The sequence below is a fragment of the Saccoglossus kowalevskii genome, chromosome 7 (genome assembly GCF_978046115.1).
Source record: "Saccoglossus kowalevskii chromosome 7, keSacKowa6.1, whole genome shotgun sequence".
Classification (NCBI taxonomy): Eukaryota; Metazoa; Hemichordata; class Enteropneusta; family Harrimaniidae; genus Saccoglossus; species Saccoglossus kowalevskii.
The window spans coordinates 12,182,090-12,206,573 of NC_140647.1; the positions used below are offsets into that span (position 1 = coordinate 12,182,090).

The 24,484-nt window shown below is 33.9% G+C and overlaps 1 protein-coding gene across 1 annotated transcript; it reads right to left on the reverse strand.

Annotated features, from left to right (window-relative positions):
• Positions 1-7,910: 7,910 nt before the first annotated feature.
• LOC100376242 (uncharacterized) lies at positions 7,911-24,462 on the reverse strand. The gene is made up of 10 exons (XM_002730372.4): positions 24,338-24,462; positions 22,825-22,941; positions 21,136-21,339; positions 17,443-19,079; positions 16,782-17,055; positions 16,174-16,236; positions 15,456-15,580; positions 14,214-14,397; positions 13,528-13,617; positions 7,911-11,722 (listed from the first exon to the last, which is right to left on the reverse strand). The coding sequence occupies exons 2-10, from the start codon at positions 22,928-22,930 to the stop codon at positions 11,523-11,525; spliced, it is 2,883 nt and encodes a 960-aa protein (XP_002730418.1). The 5' UTR covers positions 22,931-22,941; positions 24,338-24,462; the 3' UTR covers positions 7,911-11,522.
• Between the last annotated feature and the right edge of the window lie 22 nt (positions 24,463-24,484).

Sequence of the window (24,484 nt, forward strand, 5' to 3'; positions counted from 1 at the left end):
AGACACATTAAAAATTAATTCAAAATTACTTGTACTTGAGATATTGATGGAAAAGCTTAAAACTAATTATGCAAAACAGATAATTAATATGAACAGATTTCAGTGTAAAACTAATAAGGTCTGTGCAATGTAACAGACCATCCATGTAGCAAGTTTCATTTAAATGAGATTAAAACCCAAATAAAATATTATGCTTATCACGAAATTAATATCAACAGATTTTAACCTAAAACTAATCAAGTTTGTAAATTGCATATATAGCCAAATAATGACTTTAACTTAAATTTAGAAATTAGTAAATATGAGGGGAAGGGGGTTCATAAGTATGAAAATAATTTGCACATTAAAAAATTTTCTCAAATGAATAATTCAAAATTAATTCTAATAATATACGTCCCTGTAGAACAGGGGAAAAACGCTTTGACATTTTTCCCTATCTACTATACATTATTAAAAGTTGTGAACCTTTTAATATTCCATTGGAAAACTATGAAATATTAAGGAAGCAATAAAACAATTTAGAAGAAAATTATAATTCATCATGTAATAAAGCGTATATGAAACCTCAAGTATTTCCTAGACACACCAGCAAACCACAGGCGCTCGAAACGTTTCGTGGATAATAAAAAGTGACCTAAAGTTGGGTCGGCATAGTTCAGTTGCCGGTACATTCGCCTACCACTCATATAATAACAAGACGGCGCCAGCGAAATTCGAAAGCCAACTGTTTAGTCAAATCCCAGGCAGTTAGCCAATTCGCTAGCGAGTTTGCAAATTGGCTGCCCCAATACTTCAGAGACTTGCTGTAATCATTATAGAACAGTAGATTTGATTGGCAAAAGATCACACTTCGAAGAATTGACCAATGGGAAGAACTCTCGCATACTACAAGTACACGAGTGTATAAAAACACTCAGGTGTACCGATTTTAAACTATTGGTGGCGCAATTCAGCGTACAATACAGAGAACGGAAAAGTCAAAGAACGCATAACGCGAAATTAAAAGTTGCGAGAACGTATCACCGGAAATTTTTTACAACCAATAACGAAGAACGAGAAATTAGCTGAGAACGAATCACCATGAATTAAAAATCCAGAGAACGCATCACCAGGAATTAAAAAGCCCTCATAACGGATAACGAAAAAAGTATAAAGGGGCCTGTACGTACCGTCCTACTTTCCAGCTTAATGTGCGACAATTCTTTGTTTGGTAAATGCATTATGTTTAATTGTGACAATGAGAGTGTGGTAGATATCTAGATTTCCATGTCATGATCATTCAGATCAAAAGAACTAATAACTTTATTGGTGATCTCGCCTACCTACATTTCAAGCGGTTTTACAGAGTCACTTCATAGCAAAAAAACATCATGTCAACACCAAAGTGCACATCTTCTTTCACTGAAAGAAAGTATCATGCATGCCATTCCCCTACAGGGTCAACTCGCCAGACATATGCAACAGATCATACTTGATACACATACTTTTGTCGAGCACATAGGATTTCTTCTAGCATGCTTGTAACACTTTTCATTACATACCTGGCATTTTTTTTGTGTGTCATACAATACCATCAAATTGTATTTCACTGCCACAATCGACTCCCCGTTATCTTTAATTTAATACGTTCTGTTGTTTGTATGCAGTCACCCTTTTAAGTTGTTCAACTTTTGATGTGGTCATCGTTTACCCTTGCCTTAGTTGGATTTCTTTGTGTAAGTGAATTTACTGCCCATTCACCGACAAACAACAATGATCCACTCAGATATTCACATTGACTACCAATGCAACAATCTCAACATCCACATCAAAGATTCTGAGACTGAACCATTCCAAATCGGAGAATATATTATCATTGCGGGTTTAGAAACATTTTGTCAACACAGTGCGTGTGTACCATCGATATTCCTCGATTTCCTTGCATCCAGCTCATACTCTCACCTTCTAATTCATTGATAGGTCCTTTTTAACGAGGCCCTAAATCAAACTTAAGATGAAAAGTATATTTGCACAAGCAGGCATACACAATTGTTGATATAATTTTGTGATATTTATAATGTCCCACTGTAGTAATTTAGTAAATTTTTTTGGGTAATTATTTTAACATTCCTGTCCTGCAACAAAAGTTAATATCTTTTTAAGGTAAGAGGGAACCAATACAGGGTATCACACTCCGTCGCACGTACCAGAGCCAGCAATCATCGTCATATGATATTATTAATATTTTTCAAACTCTTGAAAAAGGGGGTTGGGGCAAATTTTGAAATATTTTAAGGCTATTACAACAATACAAAGTATAGCATTAGATTGAAACAGGGAGTCACACCTTATGTTTCTTCTTACCTTAGTGTGAAACAGGGATGCAACGTCAATCCTACTCTATTTAACACTTACATAAATGGCTTTTGTGAAGAATGATGTTAAATTTAATTGTATTTTATATGTTGATGATCTATTAATACTGCCTACAAGTCAAGGGGGCTGCAACACGAATTAATGTTCTTTGTAAATATTGTCAAAGGTGGCAACTCAAAGTTAAAAAGAGCAAAGTGATGATTTTCAATGGATCAGGTAAAAATCTGAAGAATGAATTTCAGTTTTTCCTGAATTCAATGCCAATCAAGTATGATGATAATTACAATTATCTTAGAATTATTTTCCCGTCTAATAGTAAATTTAGTGCAGCTACCTCTTCATGACAAGGCTGAAAAAGCACTTCATCTGTAGAAACTGCTATGGGATTGTAATGAATGTTTTCTGTGGGATTAGCTAACAAGCTTTTTGACTCTGTGGTCAAACCCACTTGACTGTATGGGGCAAATATATGGTGAATTTTCCATGTGAATATATTTAACTGTTCAGGCAAAAATAAACCAGTTATTGAAAATTTTTCTGACAAGTTGCTACCTGAAAAGTTCCACATACAATTCGGTTTGGGTGTTCATAGAAAGTCTCCTAACAGTGCTTGCCGTGGTGAAATATGTCGATATCCTATCATGGTTGACATTTGTAGTTTGGTAATGAAATGTTATTGTCAACAAACTAATAATAGTATGCCTTTGTAGAAATTAGTTTGAGTCAGAATGATCCCTGGGTTCTACTGATGTAAAAATTCAATGTTCTTTTCAGAGAAAGAATAAGGAATGTGTATCAAAATAAGTTGCAAACATATGTACAGTATAACAAATACGTAGACATATACAAAAACATTAGGAATGATAAATATGTTTTTGAAAAGTATTTAGATGACATTACAAATAAAAAACACAGTTTGTTCGACACATTTCTTACCAGTTGAATCTGGGAGACATTAGTAATTAAGAGAAAGGAATCTATGATTGTACAATATTGTATAGTCAAAATAGCATTATCAAAGCATGTAGACAGAAATTTCTCCCAGCTCTTATGAGCCTCTTTTTCTAAATTTCAGTATTCGTTATATATTCATTGAAATTCTGTCCAGTTGTATTTTGGATCTATTTTAGTCTTTTAGTGATATATTTGGCTTTTGTGGACATTACCTTACTTTTGTTTGTGTACGTTCCAAAAAATATATATATAAAGTAAAATAATACAGCACAAGATAACACAACACAATACATATCGTCAACAGTGTTAAACAAGGAGTAACTTGTCTAGGTAGGAAAAAGTCAATTAAGGGCCAATTGTACACGAACGTGCATCTACACCTTAATTTGCTTATGAAAATTTCAGCTTACAACTTTTTCAAGGGGGATTTGGATCATAACACGAGATTAAGCTGTTTCTATTACATTGAGAGGTTTTTTTTTATACAGATCCATTGAACTTCAGTATCGAACGTACTGAGAAGCTGGCAGGATTGGTAGGTAGATTTGGAAGTTTGGCGAATTTTTTAAAAGGTGCAAAAGTCTATTACCGACAAAAAAATAAATATAAAATTCATTACAAACCTAACAACAATTTCGAATTACTCATAATATTACTTATAATAATACTCATGATGAACTTTTTTGATTCGCTCTGATGACTGAACCATGAATGGCAAATGTTAATTCAATATATATTTTAGAGACAGTACCGGTAAGATAAAATAAATAGAACAGCAGTATCAAACGCTGCTCTCTCGACTGGAGATACGTGTTGAAAAGTAATTCCGTATTGTTGTGGTGTACCCAAGATGATGATGAAAAACACACATTAACGATCTACTCCTGGACGTGATAATTTCATCTCAATTGTAAACAAATGTAAATCTTTCACAAATTGTTGTGTTATGATTCACATACATGCAAGTCATTCATGTTTAAAGTGTTTACGTAGAAAGTCTTCTAGAAACCGTGCATAATTATCCAAAAAGCGGCCATTTTAGAACATTTTCCATAGAAATCAATGTAAACATATTATTCCATGGATAACTTATAATATTCAAAAGCATTTTCCTGACAGCTATATGTAGCCGCATAACACTACATATCATTTTTGTTAGCATAGGTTACCGAACAAAATTTAGATATGATGGAATGTTTCTTTCATAGGAACCAATTGTAAACTTCTCAAAATACGCATTTTCGATGACCCTATATTTCAGAATTTTGAACATTACATTGACCAAATCCATCTTGCTGGATTTCGGCATAAGATGTGTTAATGGTCGCGAACTACCTTAAGTACTGCTGCTTATTTTACTAATTCTTTATTATACAAGTTCATCGTTCTATTTTAGTATTTTATTAGCTGTTTCGTATGAAAATGTGGAGTGGATGTTCCCCTAACTCTCTGTATATGGCCACTGTAGTGATGTTTCTACCCACTACTAGAACATATCTGCAAAAATGTAAATAAATAACTTCGACCACAGATTTGTACGCATTTTCATCTTTCTCTCTCTCTAAAGGTCGTATAGTAATAGTTGAGACCAAGTAACGATTTGTCGCGATGACGGTAACAAAACATCGCTACGATCCGGTTAGTGATAGAAAACACATTGCCTACCTTCTCAGTTGTCTTTGAAATTTCGAACTTTCCATAAAACAACATTTCAAAACTAATATAGCAGTCTGAAAAAAACATTTGCTCTCTTTGTTGGTGTTGAAGTAAGCAGAATAGGAGGAGGAATAGACATCTAAAAATTAAGTTTCTTGGATATTCGGAGAACCGAATTATTTGAGACTAGGTTACTCGACGGAAAAAATAGAACTGGTCACTTGGGGGCGCTAGGGTAAAAAAAGTGAAAATGTTAACGATTATATTGGCACCTGGAGGCCATTATTGCCTAACAAGGGACAAGCTCGGACGATAGTTGAAATGATTTCAGCTAGTTAGCTAAAAACATTCGGGCAAAAAAAACTAAAAACTAAAACAATGAACAATAATGAATTGTATAAAAGTTTCCAAACAGTACAGCAATATATCTAACAACAAAACTGCCTGAACTTTATTGGGGAATAGGTTTTATACTACATAATGGAAATAATATATGGGGTTAATACTGCAATGACTAGATTTTGTATTAGTTCATCTGTGATAGATATACATGTCAAAATTACATTAAATGTAAACTGGATCATTCAAATATTACTTATTTTGACCATGAAAAATTTGTCTCTCATTAATGTAAGCACATGAACTACTAATAGAGCAAATACACATCTTGGAGAAAGAGAAAGTTTAAACAAGTAATGCCATTACATGGTGCCTCTGAGTTCTCAAGTTTAAGAAATATATAAAGTTTGAACATGAACAGAGAATTCAGTGATATGGCTCCAAAACTGCATCGTTCATTTTGAATCTGAAAACACCGACTGCCATCTTGGATGTGGATGGGACTTGTTTAGATCTACTAAGAAGCCCAACTGGTGTAGTAAATCCTGTGTTAGTCTCACTTGCACGGCCAACAACCCCTTTTTTTTAATTGTATAACAACCAGTCGTCTAGGTACGGGTTGATAGTACCGAGGACTGATGCAGCAGCAGCACCACCACCTGATTCCACATTCTGGTGAACAGCCGTGCATAGCCCGAAGCGGAGAACCTTGAACCTTTTTTTAATTGTGTAACAACCAGTCGTCTAGGTACGGGTTGATGTGTACCGAGGACTGATGCAGCAGCAGCACCTAACTAACTAACTAAGACTAACAAGGCTAACTAATCAAAACGATGCCCGGAGAGTAAATCTGTGCTTGGTGTCTCCATGCGGAACCGATCAAGGGATACATGCTGATTTAGCTTGCTTAAGTCCAGAACTGGACACCAGCCACTTTTTTATCTTTTTTTTGTAGCTTTTGGACTACAACACATGTGAGTAGAAGTCTGGACTTGTCGCCTGGTCCTCTATCCTGTGTATAGTGCCCCTTCGTAAGCAAATTGTCTACCTCCTGTCGGATTGCTTCCGCTTAAGGGGATCCCCTGGCAGCGCCACCAATGGGGGATGGGGGGCGCCCTGTTGACAGGGGGTGGAGATAGCAGCGGTTCTACATTGGGGCGATCTATCCCATGATGAAGTGAGTCCCATCGAGGTTTGTAGGAGTTGAAAAGTTCATAGTCGGCCCCTTGTCGAACGTATGCTCACCCCCTTGTCGCAGACGGAAGTGTCAAACTAGCTTCAACCTTAACCTGGGTGGGAAACCACCCGAGGAAGAGGATTCACCACCTGGTCCCTTCTTCCTGGGGGCGCACCCCTTTCCTTTCTGCTTGCCCTTGGTAGCAGCCAAATTGACTTGGGGATTTCACCTGTACCATCTGTTCCATCTGGTCGGTGGCAACCCGAAGCACCGAGACTGCACCACACCAATCAGGTAGCGATTGATCCAGCGGTTAAGCAGGTTAAGCGCGAGATTGCCGCACCCTAGGGACTTAGGTCTATATTTTGCAGGGGACCAACATCCGCCCATCAACACCGTCTGTGTGTTCTCTGCTACGTCCAGCACTGGGTCGGACCAGGGGAGCCACGCAGTCGGTGTTGCTTTGGATACCCTCGTCTGGATCCCAGAAGCGACAGCACAACAGAGAGCAACTGCTTCAGGAGCGAGGGTGGGGGTATGTACATTGGGTCAATAGGATCGATGATTCCCTGCATCACCCCCATGCAGTGGCTCACAGAGTCGTTACGAAGAACAGACTCTGCGGGGCCACCAAAGGTTGTACCAACCGAATCAGATACACCCCCCCCCCCCCCCGTTACCAACGGTCACAGGAGTACCTCAGAAAACTCAGTCAAAAAAAAATAAAGACTGAATCGCCCTGTTTTGCAGAAACAGGAGAGTGATCATAGGGCGAGATGGCGCTGTCCTCTTAACCTTGGTCACGTTTTGCGTGACGTAGAAGAAAATCTATGAGGTTATGGGGCTGCCCCTGACCTAGATTTCTCTCTCCTTCATTGCCTGAATCGCAGATCACCTGCAGTTCAAAATTAGTCATTTTGACTGGAGTCTATGGTGGGTAACTGAACGTAGTGAAGTGACAGAAATGTTTTATTTTGATGAATTTTCAACATTAAAAATGGTTGCCATTCAGTCTTCTTGAATCTGATTATCTAACAATTATTAAATTGCATTGTATAACATGATGTACATATAAAGTTTGAATATGACCGGTCAAGGAATACTAGAGATAAAGATTATGAAAAGCATTTGGTCATTTTGAATGGGATCTCTAAAACAATATGATGTGCATCAAAGCCCCCATAACAAAATCTGTACATACACATCCAAGATACGGTTACAGAAGCAAGAAATGTTCGACTTTGATAAATTTTAGCATAAAAAAAAACGCCATTTGGCCATCTTGAATCAGATCATAAAATTATTGGACAGGCATATACCAGAACAGGTATGCCTGAGATACAGGTGGAGGTGCATGCATGTACAGATGTCAAAATACAAGTCCTTGTTTTCAGACCAGTTACGAACAGGAACTAATTAAAGACTACGATTTCTTGAACTCATGAAACAATCCATAAAATTAATAAATTTCAAATTACAATTAAATAATTAATCCTTTGAGCACCAAAGCCAACTACAGACATCATTCAAAAAATAGTTCCATTTGAATTTTCTCTTTTTTATACAGAAAATATTCAGAAAAATTTTAACTTTTTTTTTATCAGAATGTCACATTTTGCCTGTCTAAAACTGAGATTGAATTCTGTGAAAATTACAGATAATGTAAAAAAAATTTCCTCGATTTGAAGCATCTAGTTTGAAAAAATAAATATCAAATTGGATTAAAAAATTTACATAATGAGTAAAAACAAACTGTTTTAATGAAACTTCCCTTATACGCATATGTTCCAGTTTTTTTAGTATGTATAAAAGCCCCAACAGAACACAAGGTATAGTATATCATTTTTTTTCATTTGTACGGAACATCAATTTTAGTTTACAGGAAATCATAAACTAATTTGGCAATCATGTAATATTGAACAACAATTTGCATATTTCATCATAAAGGTGCATTATGGATGTATCAAGTATTTTTCAATAGTGTTGAGGACCAAAGTTGATTATTATATATCATAAACTAAAAACATTGCTCTTGCAAAACACTATAATATAACATGAATAACATTAGTACACATGTACAATAATTGTTACTGGTAGTACCAAAACATTCAGTACACAAACATATTAGCGACCTTCATTGTTCCATGGAATGAATACTTAACTATGTGCAACAAGAACAATGTTTCATTTCACGATAAATCATAATCTAATATATTCATCAACAGCACTATAACAATTCCTGACCTTTGACATTTATTGTATCTACAAAGGTTAACAGTCAAACCATATATATATATCTATAGTGCCAACTTTGTAACAATGGGGCTATTGGCAATGAAATCCATGCACTTTTAGACTGCAACCATACTGGAATAACAAATGCTCGTACTGAATTTATGAATGCATTTAATATTTATAATGAAAGTATACTTGAATTATCAAAACAACAAATGTTTGCAGAAATTTTAAGTTTGAGAGATGGGTTCATTGCCAATAGTGCTAGCAAATTTATTGACAGCATATTATTTCACTATAAGTAATTTTACTTAGACTTCAGTCTAGATTGTATTTCCTTTTGTCCCGTGTGTGTAATTGTGTTTTATTATATTTAATGTCTTTTGACCACAGATAATGTAACAAAATATATTATTTAGTATCAAATTAAATATACTATATTATACTCTACAATTTAGTATGCTTAAAAATACCTGTCAACAAACAAGCTGCTTTCTGATTGGTCTGACTGTCAGGTTTTAGTGTTGGTTAGCCAATCAGACACAGTCTTGTAAGTAGCTTCACATTGACTCCATATTGCAACAGAATATGACCACGTATATCATGGATTTGGTAATATATGATGCAATGACTAACTTTTGGAGGTTTATCATTTAATTTTTCTCAAAAACCACTAAACCACATTCCCATGAACACATAAATTAAAACAAAATTCATTATTCCATTTTTCTAAGAATATAAAACCAATAAATTTACTCAACATAGCAAAATAAGAAATTAAAGCCCGGTGAATATTCAAATATCAGTAACCATTAATGCCAAATCCAAACTGCAATATCTAAACAAAACTTCAATGGTATAACTAATAATTTGTGAAAAATGGCAAAACCTTTTTTAATTTGATGGGCAGCATAAATCGACAAAATTATAAGCTGTTCAAATGCATCTGCATGCACTAGAAAAGAAGAATGATACTCCAGTGTTTATAAAAGCTGATTGAATAAATACAAATTATTTTCAATTTAAGTTACATAATTATTCATATGGACTATTTCTTGTGATCAAATAATAATTGCCCACGTTCAACCCTCTTACTCCTAAAACAAACACCGTCATCCATCAAATGGTTTAAGTCATCCATACAGTGGTTATACAGTGTTTAATACCATTGTGTGACTCTCTTGTAAGATAAAACATCAAAGGCCATAGAATGAAATTTCTAACGTGGTGGTGATTTTTTTTGTCTCACACAAGCCATTAGTATAAACAAACCACGATACACATGCAAGTCATTTTCAAATGAACAGAATATAGTAAGTGATACAAGAAATGAAACAGAGGATTAAAAAAATAATTAGGTAGACACTTCCTGCATCTATTAAGCATTTTTATAAAAGTTATAAATTGTTAGTAGTTAATTTATATTACATATTGACATTCATGTTGTGGCAGGATTGTATGTTATTATTGTAGTTTTGACAGGTATGTATGTGAGGTTATTTATCCGCCCCAAATATGCCAATTTTACCTGAAGAAGTCTTACCTTCACTACCAAAAAAACCCTCACTTACACTCAGAAATTAATTTTACTAATATACTACTATCATAAGGGGGTGATGAAGAGCCATGATTTTTTAAAAACACCTAATAGTGTGATAATTTTGAAAACATAATCACCTGATTTTCACTATATTGTGTTATATAATTTCCATTTGGATTTGGGGTGTTACCCGGTATTTGTGTAAACTGGCATTTTGAGGGGTAATAATTTGCCTGTTGTGTAATGCGCGTTATAGATTTTGCATTCTGTAGAACATACACGTAGAGTACACGATTTTTTTAGTTGATATTTTTTGAAAACAGATATTTTTATGAAACAGGTGGCAGGCTTGGGGAGTGGCAACAATGTACATGTTGATGTCACATGTATCACTTGAATGCTGCACAGTAATGAACGCACACATTCCTCACAGGGAGTTTTCTCGCAACATGCATAATAAGTCTTCTAGTGCCAGATACAAGACCTTCCTTAAGCCAATCAGATTGCTAGATTCATACCAAGTTATGATGTCATAGCTTTCAACCACTCTTTTCTAAATTGTAATTTCTTGTTTATGAAATCATTATTTCTTGAACACAGTTTACTGACAGTTTATCATCAATGATTAAGGACATCATTCAGAGAAACATCAAACAATAATTTAAAAAAAAAAACAGATGTGGGAGTAATGTATCTGCGCATACGTAAATTATAAAATATGTTCAATGAAAACACACTGGTTGGTTCCTAAAAATACCAGAAATTTCTGAATTTCTACAATTTCAAATGATTTTAAAAGTAGAATACTGTAGTTTTTAGAAGAGTATCTTCAGTAGAAGCATACACAAACCAATAATTGCTTTTTTTTGCCGGACAGATCATATACTATAAAAGGGTTCACTGGGTTTTAATTTTTGGCTGACTGGAATATTATGCTATTTATTAAAACCCAGTGAATATGTAAAATTGAGCACAGAACACATTATCTAAATGATAAAACCGTGAATTTAAAACCCATTGAATATCCATGAAATGCTAAATCAGCGAAATTTAAACCCAGTGAAAATGAGTCATTTTACAGTATCTTATTTCAATTATAGCCTTGACTTTTATAGAAAAATTACAGCATTGTGACATTATCAAAAGTATATTATAGATGTTGTTATAAAAATTACAATAAAAGTTCAAACTGCTTTGAAGGACCAATAAGATGTAATAATATCTCAAGTATACATGAACTAAATAACCTGTCAATAACTATAGGTTTTATTCTAACAGTTTGGCACAGTCATTCATATCATTTTCTACAAAAATTTTATACAGATTGCCAATAGTAGCATCTGTTCTGCCTTGCCATGTCTGCAGAACTTGTTCTCCTCCATTACCCTTCTGTTGCCAGAGTTGAATTAAATTCTGGTAGTCGGGAAATTTAGCTATTTCAGCAATGATGCGCCAGTCAGAACCATCTGAAAACAAACAGATCAAACAATGAAGCTCAAGCCCTAATGTTCTTAAAGAATAATTATGAGACAGTTTATCTGAGGGAAAGGACTGGTTTGTTTATTTAACCAACTGATGACTGCTCCTGGTTGCTAGGCGCTACTGAGCATGCCCACATAATTAATTAGAAGACAAGGTCACAATAATACAGAAGTAGAATACTGCAGAAGCCTTGATTTTTTAGGTATCAAAATGAAAACAACAGGTCGCAAACAATTTTACTGTAGGTCAATTTACAATACTTGACTAGCAGTGTATGACATGATTTGAAATAATATACATGTATTTGTATTACTTAGGACAATTTAATAAAAGGACTTAGAAAAGTTTTTTAGAATTTATTATTTTTGAATTTATTATTACGCTATCTTGGGAAGTACACTTGTTCATTGTGAGACAAATTACATGTGGTCAAGGGTGGTTAAAGGTACTATAGGCGCAAGACAACCGTTTCTGCAGCAGCATCAACCAACAAAGTAGGATGCACTAAACTATACACATTTTGTGATTGAATGATGCCTTTGCTTGTACAAACTTGTCTAAGTTTTCATTCGATAAAAACATGTTATGTAAAACGATGTTTGATTTCAAGTATGAAGGCAAACTATGATTTAAGAAGCAAAAATGACAGGATATGAAAAACATTGCATTGGTGGTTTTGCATGTTATAGTTTTACCAAACCTCAACGGATGTTGAAAAGTACAAATATGCAGACTAATAAGGTCACAAATGAATACCAATGGGGAAACCTGAGTTTACTTATCGTCAAAACGTATTATTTTCCAGAAAAAGCCGACATAAGTCATGGATTGGTCGAGATATACCTGGCATATCTTTGAATTATCAAAAGAAGAAACCTGTACGTGGAAAGTGATTGTCATTGAGGGGGAATCAATACAATGCCTTTAAAGGTTCTCTCAACACCACAGAGGATTCATGTACCATTGCGTTAAGGGACAGTGTCAAAATATAAAAACCCACATACAGTTATTTCTTCATTTCTCATCCAGTTTTACTCAAATCATGTTCTTATTTATATTCAATATAATAATAGATGTGTTATGTTTGTATTGGGTATTGCCACTGTAAATCGTGTCCACCCTTCCACGCGGCTGACACCAGACTGACAGTATCACTCCAGTCACATTCAATGAACGACGATAAAAGTCAGTTATCAAGAACAAATGTGCCACTTAATCAGTGAGTTCTATTTTATTCCTTGATACAAAGGAAATCAATGCCTGGCCAATGCTGATATGATAAAGATCTTGTTGTTGAACTTGCATGTTTTATAAACGTGCACAAATTAGATATTATTCAGATAATGTGTGCATGTTGAAGCGGATGTATGAGTAGTGTCGTAATAGTATTTTGGGAAATGATCGACATAACTGTGAATATAATAATTTTTACATTGACATTCGCTGATTGTATGAATGTCAATTTGTCAGCCCTTCTTAATAAATTGGTAACTTGGATATAGATTGCTGTAGTTTTTACATTCACTAATTGTGATATTTGTCGTAAAACAGTGTAAATGTCTTTATTTCTACACTTACTAGTAATTTTTTAGGTCTAACAAATGTTTTATTTTAAGACAAATTTTCATGTACATCTTGAATAATATACATGCTAGTTTAAATTACAGCAAATAGGAAACCCAGAAAGTGTTAACGACAATCGACGATCACAACAACAGATGTGTTAACCTCTATACTTCATTTTTATTAAGTATATTTGAAAATTAATGAAATGATGATTTCAACTCACTGGGCTTTTCGATTGATAGCTGATTATTTAATTTGTTCCTCGTTGAAAATGGGATTTTCTGGAATGATGTCATGTTTGACATTGAAGGACCTGTGAACAAATAAAAAGATTATAGATTCTGTAGTACAGGGTAATAAATCATCAACAACCTCCAGTGGACACAAATTACAATCCTTGTGAATGTATTCAACAGCAGCGGATATAAGTTCTGTGTAAATCTTTTTTTTACCTTTTCACCACTAGAGTTTCTCGCCCAATTTTGTCTAATAATTCTTATAATATACATTGTGTATTTCTGGAAATGAACCTTAAATTCGGAGCCAACAGACAGAATTTTTACTCAAAAAAATTGGCTATTGCCAATCTTCTGAAGGAAAGTGCAGACTATGAACAGCACTTTCTGTGAATTTGTGATGAAAAGAGGGAATGGTGGTGAGAGGGTTAAGCTGATGATCAAAAATTAACAATAAGGGGACTGGGGGGTTGGAATACAAACTAGATGAATGGCTTAAGGACGTAGTCAAGGTTTTCAGGAAGTACAATTATTTTAATAGAAGAATTGTTTTAAACCATATCAAATAAATTATGAAATAAAAAATGTTATGACATACATAATATTAAAAGTGCAAACATACAGCAATGTTATTCAAAATATAATTATTAACAGTAATATCAGTGAAGCATACCTATGAGACCATTACCAGACCAGTATTTCTTCAAAACATCAACAATATCTTCTCTGGGAAGGTCTCTCATAACCCGAACAAAAAAATTGGTCTTTTTTCGTCGCTCAATTAGTGGCATTGTCATCGGTTTGTAGACCTTCTCCCATTCTGTACACACTTCAAATATTGGTACATCACTATCAAGCTACATAAGACATATATACAAGTCATTTAGTTTAGAATGTAAGCACTATAATGTCACTGGCAAAAGTAAAGGTTTCAAGGCAGTGTGTCAAAAGTTTGATCAGAATCATTAATTGTGATTGATACAAAGATTATCCCTGATCTAAACAAGTAATATTTGTCTTTATTTGCAAGTAACATTATCATTCTCATAAAAGTTTTAACAAGCAACCTGTCGGCTGAGATAGCTTCGCTGTTAGCAATGCACATTTCAATTAAAGAACAGAAGATATCATTAGAAAATGAACAATATGTATTGTATCAATGCACCAATAATGACAAAAATACTTATCAAAATTAGAGAATTGAAGATATCATCATGAAATGAACAAATCTGAGAGAGGTCCACATGTAGTACCTACATATGTAATATCAAAGCAATTGGATTTGTGGTTTTTAACAAGAAGTCAAAAATATTACTTTTTACCAAAAATGACAAAAATATTCATCAAAATTAGAGAATTACAAATATCATTACAAAATGAACAAATCTGAAAGAGGTCCACATGTAGTACCTATATATGTAATATCAAAGCAATTGGACTTGCGGTTTTTAACAAGAAGTTGAAAATATCACTTTTTACCAAAAATGTAAAAAAAATATTCACCAAAATTAGAGAATTAAAGATATCATTACAAAATGAACAAATCTGAAAGAGGTCCACATGTAGTACCTATAAATGTAATATCAAAGCAATTGGACTTGCGATTTTTAACAAGAAGTTGAAAATATCACTTTTTACCAAAAATGACAAAAATATTCACTAAAATTAGAGAATTAAAAATATGCATGCAAATTATAGCTAACTAGTATGCACAGGCGAATCTTAATAAAGTGATTGTTATACATTAAAACACCTAGGAAGTACATCGTAAGTTCTAATTCATTTGAGCACTATTAGAACACAAATAAAGCATGGTTGTCATTCCATGTTAGAAACATTCAGAATAAAAAAAAGAAGATACACTCGTATAAAAAAACTAAACTAAACTAAACAAAACTACAATATAACAACTTACAGTCAATTTTAGCCTTTTCTGCACTTTCCTCATTTCTTCTTTGTTAAAATATTCCCTATCCAAGGTCTCTAAGTCATCACAAATTTCGTCAGTAAATAGCAGAGGCTCAGATTCCGGTTCTTCAACTAAAACCAAAGTGACAATATGTGACAAAACTAGTATACATCATTTTTTTTTTCATTTTTTAGTAGGATTACTTTAGGGTTTGATAACATGTTCCTTCCATTAAACAAATCATTATCACTGACACAGTCCCAGTATGTATAGGGGGGGAATTAATATTTAAGGACACACAATTATGTCCTATCCCAACTTTGATTAAAAGCTTACAACGCAAAAAAAAATGGACACATTAAAAGAAAAAAAAACATGGCCACTAGTTAATGCGTGTGGTTGTTGGGACTCAATTCTCGTGTGTGCTCATGCGACAGCCCCTTCGCTTGAAACATTTTTAATCAAATCACAAAAGAAAATATCACATGGGTTGTACCTACCAAGTTTGAATAAAATTGGCCAAGGCAGACTCTGTTTAGAGTGAGATTTCAAAAAATTCCATGGCTAAATACTATCATATCATAATCCCAAAATACTGTTTTCAGATATCATGTTCAATTTGTGTACACTGTGAACCCTTTCTATTCAAATCTTTAATAAGGAAAGTTTGAAAGGTCAACAATATAATACAAAGAATGAAAACTTTAAAAATCAACAAACGTACCTTGTATACAGAAGTCTCCGCTACCACCAATAGCAGCCATGTTAGTACTCAGTGTTGATTTTTCTGAAAATGTAAAGATGCAATCATTAGAAGAGTTCCCACTGATTTTCACATGTTGAATACAGTCCTTGGTTATTTGCCCTCAAAGGGATGTATGTATGAAACCAACATTTAATAATTTATATTTTGTCCTGCATCCTGTGTGTATACAAATCAAAAATATGATTTTATACTTTATAACACTGGTTGAATATCAATATCTGTATAGTGTTCTAGATATGATAGTTATGCCTTTTTAATGAAGACACATGACCTGTGCTTATTAAATATGTTGATTAAATCTACTAGTACAAACATACAGACAGACATATGTACGGACACTGGTAATGACTATATCAACTGCTGACAATATGCAACGAGATAATTAAATCATCACAGTTGTCAAGCAGTGTGTGTTCAAATTTTGTGTAAACAAATAACATTTCAAACATGTGTTGTACACTTTGCATTGGACCAATAGCAAACACAGCATGGATCAATACCTGTGGGATACCGGTACTAGAAAGCTTTGAAGAAATGAGAATAAAGTTAATGCATACAGTCTTTACCTGAGATATTGAACTCCATGCAAACTTTGTCTGCTAACTGATTTAATTTGCATTCACGCATACCCATTACTATTCTAGTGCCAGTACATTTATCTAAATTTTCTTTTCTCCTCCATTTCACTAAGGCATTGCGTTTAGTTTCTCGTAAGTCACTTCGCGTATTTTCCTCCACTTCTTCAATTTCTACATCAGATAGGCCGAGACATCTCACAAGTGGCCTCCAATCGTTCTTAGGTAACTCATTCACAACAAACTCAATGATTTTATTATCTTCCTGCAAGACAAATAGGATATTTTTACTGTCATCAAGAACATTTCTGGTTAGGTCAACCCAAAATCAAAGGGAGACATCAAATGACTGAAGGACATTTTGAATAACAACACAGCTGGTCATTGTAGTCATTCCATGCTCCGTTTCTATAAATATAGCCAATTATGACAGTTTCATAAATATGTTATTCAACCATCTCATTCATTCAAGAGTGATTTAATAAAAATTAAGGATGTTTTCATGTGCAAGGGAACAGAACGATATAAAGTATTAAAAACAACTTGAGAATTTTACATGTATATTGGATCAGTGATGATGAATTGAAACGAAGCATTCCAGGAACACATGTTTGATGTTAACCACTTCAAATTAATAAACAATATAATATACCTTTGAAGAAGATGTGGAGGAACTGTCAATAGTAGCTTGTTTCTGTTGCATTAACACATTTAATTCCCTTTTTTTTATCAGCTTTAATTGTCTCTGCAAGATACCCACTTCTGATTCTGGTTCTGACTCTGGGATAGGTAATGCTAGTGATTCCTCTCGAGAAACAGCTTCTGAATCTTGGACAGGTTGTACTTCTGATTTCTCTTCAGAAACCGGATGGTACATTTTTGTTGTTACGCTAGCATTCATACCTGGCTTTTGAGTTTCACAAGTAATTATGGTTTCGCCTACAGGCTTCTCATCTACATTATTGTTGCTCAATCCTTCTTGACTGTGTACTGAAGCATCTTCAGTTTCCTCAGTAATTATTGGCTCTTCTTTCGACTCAATATTATATGCACCCTCGGTTTCAGTAGTTACTTTTACTTTTTTAGGGGGCTTTGAATTCCCTGACTCAATGTTACTAATTTCTTGCTTATTTTGTTCTGTTGCTTGATGAGAATATGGCTCTTCTTGCGACTCAACATCATTTCGCTTATTGTTATTCTGTTCTGATGAAGCTAAACTCTGGGTTAGTGGCTTCTCATCTTGCTGTTTATTGCTGACCAAGCTATCTTTACTTGATACAAATACATCCTGGGTTTCAGTAGAACCTACCAGCTTTGGATTCCCTGTCTCAATCTTGCTAGCTTCTTGCTTATTTTGCTCTGTTGCTTGATGAGAATGTTTCTCTAAATAATTTTCATAAAATTCAGCTGTCTCCTTCTCTTTCTTCAGCTCATAAGCCAAAGATACTTCAGTATTTTGGGAGCTTTCTATCCATTCTTCGTCTGGAGTTTTAATATTCTGCATTTTTTTCAGTTTGTCGTCTGCATCTTTTGAGTATTCAGCGCCAAGGGCATTGATATTTTTTTCATAGGTACCTCTTTTGAATTTTTGCCTCTCCAGCTGCAATCTCAACTCTTCTATTTTTTTTTTGTTATCATCTGATACTCCACTATCTTTCTGTGTGACAGCATTGTCTTCTGGCTGCACAGATGAGAAAGCTTTTAATTTCTCTTTGTTGTCTTGGTTACCAAAAGATGTAGTATCCACATCTAGTGTTCTATTATCTTCCTGTGAGGCAGCAGAATCTTCTGGTTGCACAGCCGAGGAAGAGGCTTCTGATTCGTCATTGTTGCCATGGCTACCAAAAGATTCAGTATCTACCTGTAGATCATCAGACGGCAATACATGTAGACCATCATTATCTTTAGTTTCCATCACAGCTTTTTTTACAGTTGGCTTGATTTCACTGGACACGCTTTTTTCTTCAGAACTGTCTTTTATGTTCAATTTGTTCATATCACTATCTAAAGTACTGTTAGCAATCACTTTCTTAAGCTCATGGTTTTCATTTTCAACTCTCTTTGTATTTTCTCTCAGTTCACTGTTTTCAATTTTGAGACATTCAACTTTGTTTTCCAATTCAACAAATAATTTTCTTGCACTTTTTTTCTCATCAGACATTTGTTTTCTCGTATCTTGTGTAGCTCGTAATTGTACTTTAAAATGTAGTATAAGCTGAGCGAGTAGCTCATCTTGAAAACTGTGATGTGGTGTTCTGTAAAACTCAGCACAACTGCTTTGAATGTACTCTGAAAAAAACAAAGATAGCGGGAATTTTTACTTTGTTTTCAGTATTTTGAAAGGCTACAGAATGGCACTATATCTGTTTATATATGTATTCTCTCAAACAGTTTAATATTTTCGCTGAAACTGAAAACCACATTAACTTTTTGAGTGCCACAATTTTCCTTACCACAAAGTATATGTATTGTTGATAATTTTGGACCAAATAAACACAATTCCCTATTGGTTATGGGTCTTGATATCATAGCATATTACAACCATTCCCATTGAGAAGTAAATGATAGACTTTGCGTTCAATACTGACAATAAAATGAACGATAATTCTTGGACAGCGTTTGTTAAAAGATTATTCACATTAACTAAAATTAGTGATGAATCTAACACTATAGAATTCAAAACCAAATTCAAACAAATTTACTATAATAAAGTCTTGCTGCCATCGGTATTTAAACCAGAAAAGAATAAGCTATGTACGTATCCATCCATCCCTCTATCCCTCCCTCCCTCCCTCCCAAACCCACTCAATATCTTGAGAATTGCACTTGTTACACAAAAATTTAACTTAGTTATCATTTCATAGTGATCCTCAAATAAAAACAGTTTGCATTATTGTAACCATAAGAAGAATTTTTACAACAGAGTTAATTACAACATCAGCGACAACATCAACAACAACAAGGACAGACATTTTCCTCTAATATACCTTGACCTTCATCTACAACGATATCAACAAGGCAAAAGGCAAAAATGAAACACATTTTACCTTATGAATAGCGACAAAATTTGAATTTAGCAATCAGAAAGTTTAGGGGGGGGGGGAGTTCTGAAACAGCAATACTAGTACCGGTATATGAAAAGATTTATGATAAAGAAGACTAATAATACAATAACCTATTCAATAAATTGTTATTATTATACATCTGTCACCATAACGCCATAGGTTACAGAATGCCATAATTTTGCGGTATTTTACGGGGTATTTTCATCCTACTATATTAGGAAATGCAAATTCCAGTGTAAGTGTCCTCTAATAATAAAAACAAACATGGCTGCCACCAGGATTTAACCAGACTCCATACAAAGAAGTTCGCTGATTCTGTTCTAAACATTTTAGATTTCAGCATTCCCATGATGTATCCTTGGTAGGAAAAGATGTATAATAATAAGGTTATTACGAAGATACCTCAAAGTATGCACTCAGACAGTACGCTGTCGCATCGATCTCCACTGCGTGTCGGTCAATACTGCCGTTGTACTGTCTTTGTGCATACTTTGAGGTATCTTCGTAATAACCTCATAGTATAACTCAGAGTTGCTCTAATTTTCAGACTTAATTTTTGGCCATGTTTTCAAAATTGATTTCAACTAAATTTTCATTGCTACATAATTACCTAAATCTCTATAACATGCGAAATTCACAAAAGAATTATTACATTAAAGCAATTCAATTAATTAAATAAAAAAAAATTAAATTGGGGATGTAGGTGGGCAATGTCATCATAACAAACCAAATAAACAGCAAGCTGTATATAAAGAAATGCACATACTGAAATGCACATACTGCACACCGGAAATTAACATGACAAAAAGACAGAGGAAGTAACAGAATGAGGAAGTAGAAACAAGTATAGCTGCTTAGCTTAAAAAAAAAAAAATAGGGTATATGTATTGGTATATCTTGAATACTAGCAATTAAAAGGAAATGATAACAGAATTATTCTTTTTATAAACTTGACTTCTCATTTAAACGCATTAAATGTATCATGCAGCGGAAATTACTGTAAATTCTGTCCGCATCTCTAATAGAAGTCGCACCCATTCTTTTTGAATAATTGAGAATCAAAAAATCATCATTTCTCATAAGGGTAGATGCTCTAATAGAAGCCGCATCCCCTCTGTTGCATTGTACCATTTTAATAGAAGCCGCGGCTTCTAATACAGATTTTACAGTAATATGCCATGTAAACTAATAAATGTATTTTATGGATGTTGTATACATCACATGATGCCACGATAACTGATTTACGATTATAAAATTTATAACTATGATTACTATCTGACCTGCAGTATTACACTGTGTTTTCAGGGTCTGCTTGTAATCTTCACCAATTTTGATACTGGTCACTCCAAGTTCTCTAAACACTGACTGCTTAGAGCTGGACAATATATGCTTCAACACAGGAACGGCTGTTTGGGAAATCCCAAATTTTATACTCGCTGAATCATTCCGATTTTTATTCTTAATGCTTACTGGATCATGATGACCTGCAAAAGGTCAAAGGTTAAGGTCAAACAGAAGTTACTTGAATAATAGAAAAAACTCAAGTAGGTCAAGAATACAGTGATTGAGATTTTTTTTAAATGTCCTAATTTTGTTAATCATTTCAGACAAAAAGCCTGTTAAATTTTTGTTAAATTTACTGTTTCACAACTAAAATACGGCAAATAATTAGAAATGTCTCATGATGCCAGTTACCATTTTAAACAAAATGTTCTAAGCTAATTTTGGAAAAAAATGAACCACTGGGAACATCATGAAATGATTCATCATAAACTTCCAAATATTAAGCAAATGATAGATATATTGTGTGCTCTTTACTTGCAATTATTTACTTACATAATGTACATGTATATTTCACGGTGGTTCTGAGAATTATTTGACGCATCAGTCAGAAAAAATGGCTTGAAACATTTGGATTTTGCAGTGTTATAGACTTGATTCAGTATTTTATGAGGATTATCAATATGATGATTATGCTAAACTAGTGTATGTATTAAATAACTATCTTTCTTGAGTATCTACATTTTTTTTGTGATTCAAGAATGGTTAAACAAATCAAAATAATTTACTGTAAAATGACTAATTTTCACTTGGTTTAAATTTCACTGATTTAGCATTTCAGGTTTTAAATTCATGGTTTTATCATTTAGATAGTGTGTTCTATGCTCAATTTTACATATTCACTGGGTTTTATTTTTAGCGCATTTTCCAGTCAGCGAAATAATCAAAATTATAACCCAGTGAATAATTAACCCTTTTACAGAATTCATATATTCAAATGAGTATGCACATAATTTTGAAAAACTGTGATTTAGCCTTGTCTAGTACGGTAATGGAATGGCGTCAAGTCTAGTTTGGAGCAAAACCAAAGTGTTTTTCAAAGTTGTAAATCATCTCGCTAACTGACTGTCAGAATTATACTCAGAATCGCTGTAAGACTATTGTTTGATTAGCAAAGCATAAACCAAACATACTGCTTTGGCAGCACTCTGTATAGTAATCGTTTGATGATCAAAGAAAAAAAAATAATGTTGTTATTGTGTACCAAAACAATAAGTGCACATCATCACATGTGTGATGTAGAAATTCATTTTTAGCACATGATAAAAACATAAACCAATGTATAAATAAACATACAGTGTCAAACTTTTCTCAATATTATCGATTTTGCAACTTTAAAAATAATCCTAATTATTAATACTTTACTGGGAAGAAGAAGAGTTGAGATTTATTTCCATCTATTCTACCTAAGGAAAGGTTTCGTAGTGATTAAAAAAAAAAAAAACAATTTTATCAACTTTACTGAGGAGAAGAAGAGGTGAGATTTATTTCCATATATTCTACCTAAGCAAAGGTTTTGTAGGGATTGAAAAGACCAATTAAATTAAAGTACATACACAACACTGAAATTGGATCTCATTCCCTGTATGTATGTGTATTACAGAAATAACAACAAAGGTGATAGTTACCTTCAGCACCAAGAATAAGTTGAAAGATAATTTGTACAGCATGTGGTGTTGATAATTCAACATCCCACTCTTTTAAAGTAAATACCACTTCCACACTGTCCGCCATGTTCTCAAATACTGTGAAACGCAAATAGAAGAAAACAAATACATTTGATATTGAGAAATAAAACAATTTTGGCAAGGTAAATCGTAACATTCATTTGAACACTTCATAAAATACAAATTGTTTATATGACAAATTTTGGTCCATTCTCACTTTCATGGCCATTATTTGGCATTTTTAATAACTGAAAATACAGGAAGAATGAATTTCTATAAAATGACTGCAGCAGTCCGAATGTTTTTAAGATCAATTGCCAATATACAGATGACGTTGTCTGGATGGCAGGTTAGAATTCAGAATAGTGCCAATATACAGGCTATACCACTCAATACAATACAATGTATTCCAATCACTGTAACATGTATTTTTATGGGCTCTGTGCGAGCTCCTGTGGAACGCCGGCCAAAGAGCAGGTGCAAAAGGCTATTAGCCTTTTTCATCTGCTCTCCAGTCAGCGTTCCAGCATGGGAAGATCCCTCAGCTATAGTCAAGAAAACAGCACAAAGTCAAATTTGAAGTAATCTTGTTACCCTGCTCAGTAGAGTCTCAACAACTATCCCAAAGTATTGTTTTCTGGGAATTTTCGGCCTTTTTTTTCACTGTGATGGTTGCTGATGGTGAAAATGCCTAGATATCTGACCTGAGGATACAGGACATTTATGGCAAAAAACAACTAATATCTCATCTAGCCATTATTTCAAGGTCACAACAGATATAAATATGTCTGTTTTAGTTTGTCCTAGTAGAACTTCCCCATAAATAATGTATTTTAAACAAAAGCTATCATTGAGCCAGGACCTTGCACTTTGGACTTAGCAAACTAAAATCTTGATACACAGCCAACATTTGCTGGCAACTTTGATTGCCGAATTCTCAAACATCTTTCACACAACCAGACCTGTATACTTGTTATTAGAACTATTCAAAAAACTTAAACCACATCTGTAGTCAGTGCGAAATAATTTCCAAAATTAACAATTAAAATGTTAGGAACACTCTAAATAGCATTTCAATTGACAGTTTTATTATTATTTTATCTTCCTAATTCCTAAATGGAATTCCTAAATGGAGTAAATTTGTGTAGTTTTCTTGATTTATTCTGCAGATATCGGTAAAATATAGGTAAGGTTTTGGCGTAATTTGAAGAAGCAACTAATATTCTTCAACCTGTTATTTTTTTATATTTTATTTTTCATTCTTTTCGTCTGTTTTTTCGAGTTTAAAAAATGTGAGCTGGCTGGAGCCTTCATCCCTTGTCTATTTTTTACACTAGATACCAGCCGATACCCCCCACCCCTCCCCCGCTCATAGAGACTGCGTATTACAGTTGATTTTCGTTCCTGGGCTCCCTGTGCTGTTATTGCAAAAAAATACTACGCGTAAGTCGTGAGAAAAAATTGTACATCTTACCTACTGTTTGTTTTCTGAACTCCGAAACAAAACGCGGTGAAATTGTAGAAAACTGTCAGGAATTACGTCGCACATTACTAGCTTTATCTTCTTTCTGTGAAAAATAGAAGTGGGGATTTCCCAAAAACACCTAAAACGTCACTTCCG

Coding starts and splice junctions, on each gene's coding strand:
- LOC100376242 (XM_002730372.4), bottom strand. CDS start 22,930: ATGGCGGACAGTGTGGAAGTGGTATTTACTTTAAAAGAGTGGGATGTT. Junction 19,080..21,135: donor AACACAGTGTAATACTGCAG/GTCAGATAGTAA, acceptor TGTTTTTTTCAG/AGTACATTCAAAGCAGTTGT. Junction 15,581..16,173: donor CGGAGACTTCTGTATACAAG/GTACGTTTGTTG, acceptor CTTTGGTTTTAG/TTGAAGAACCGGAATCTGAG.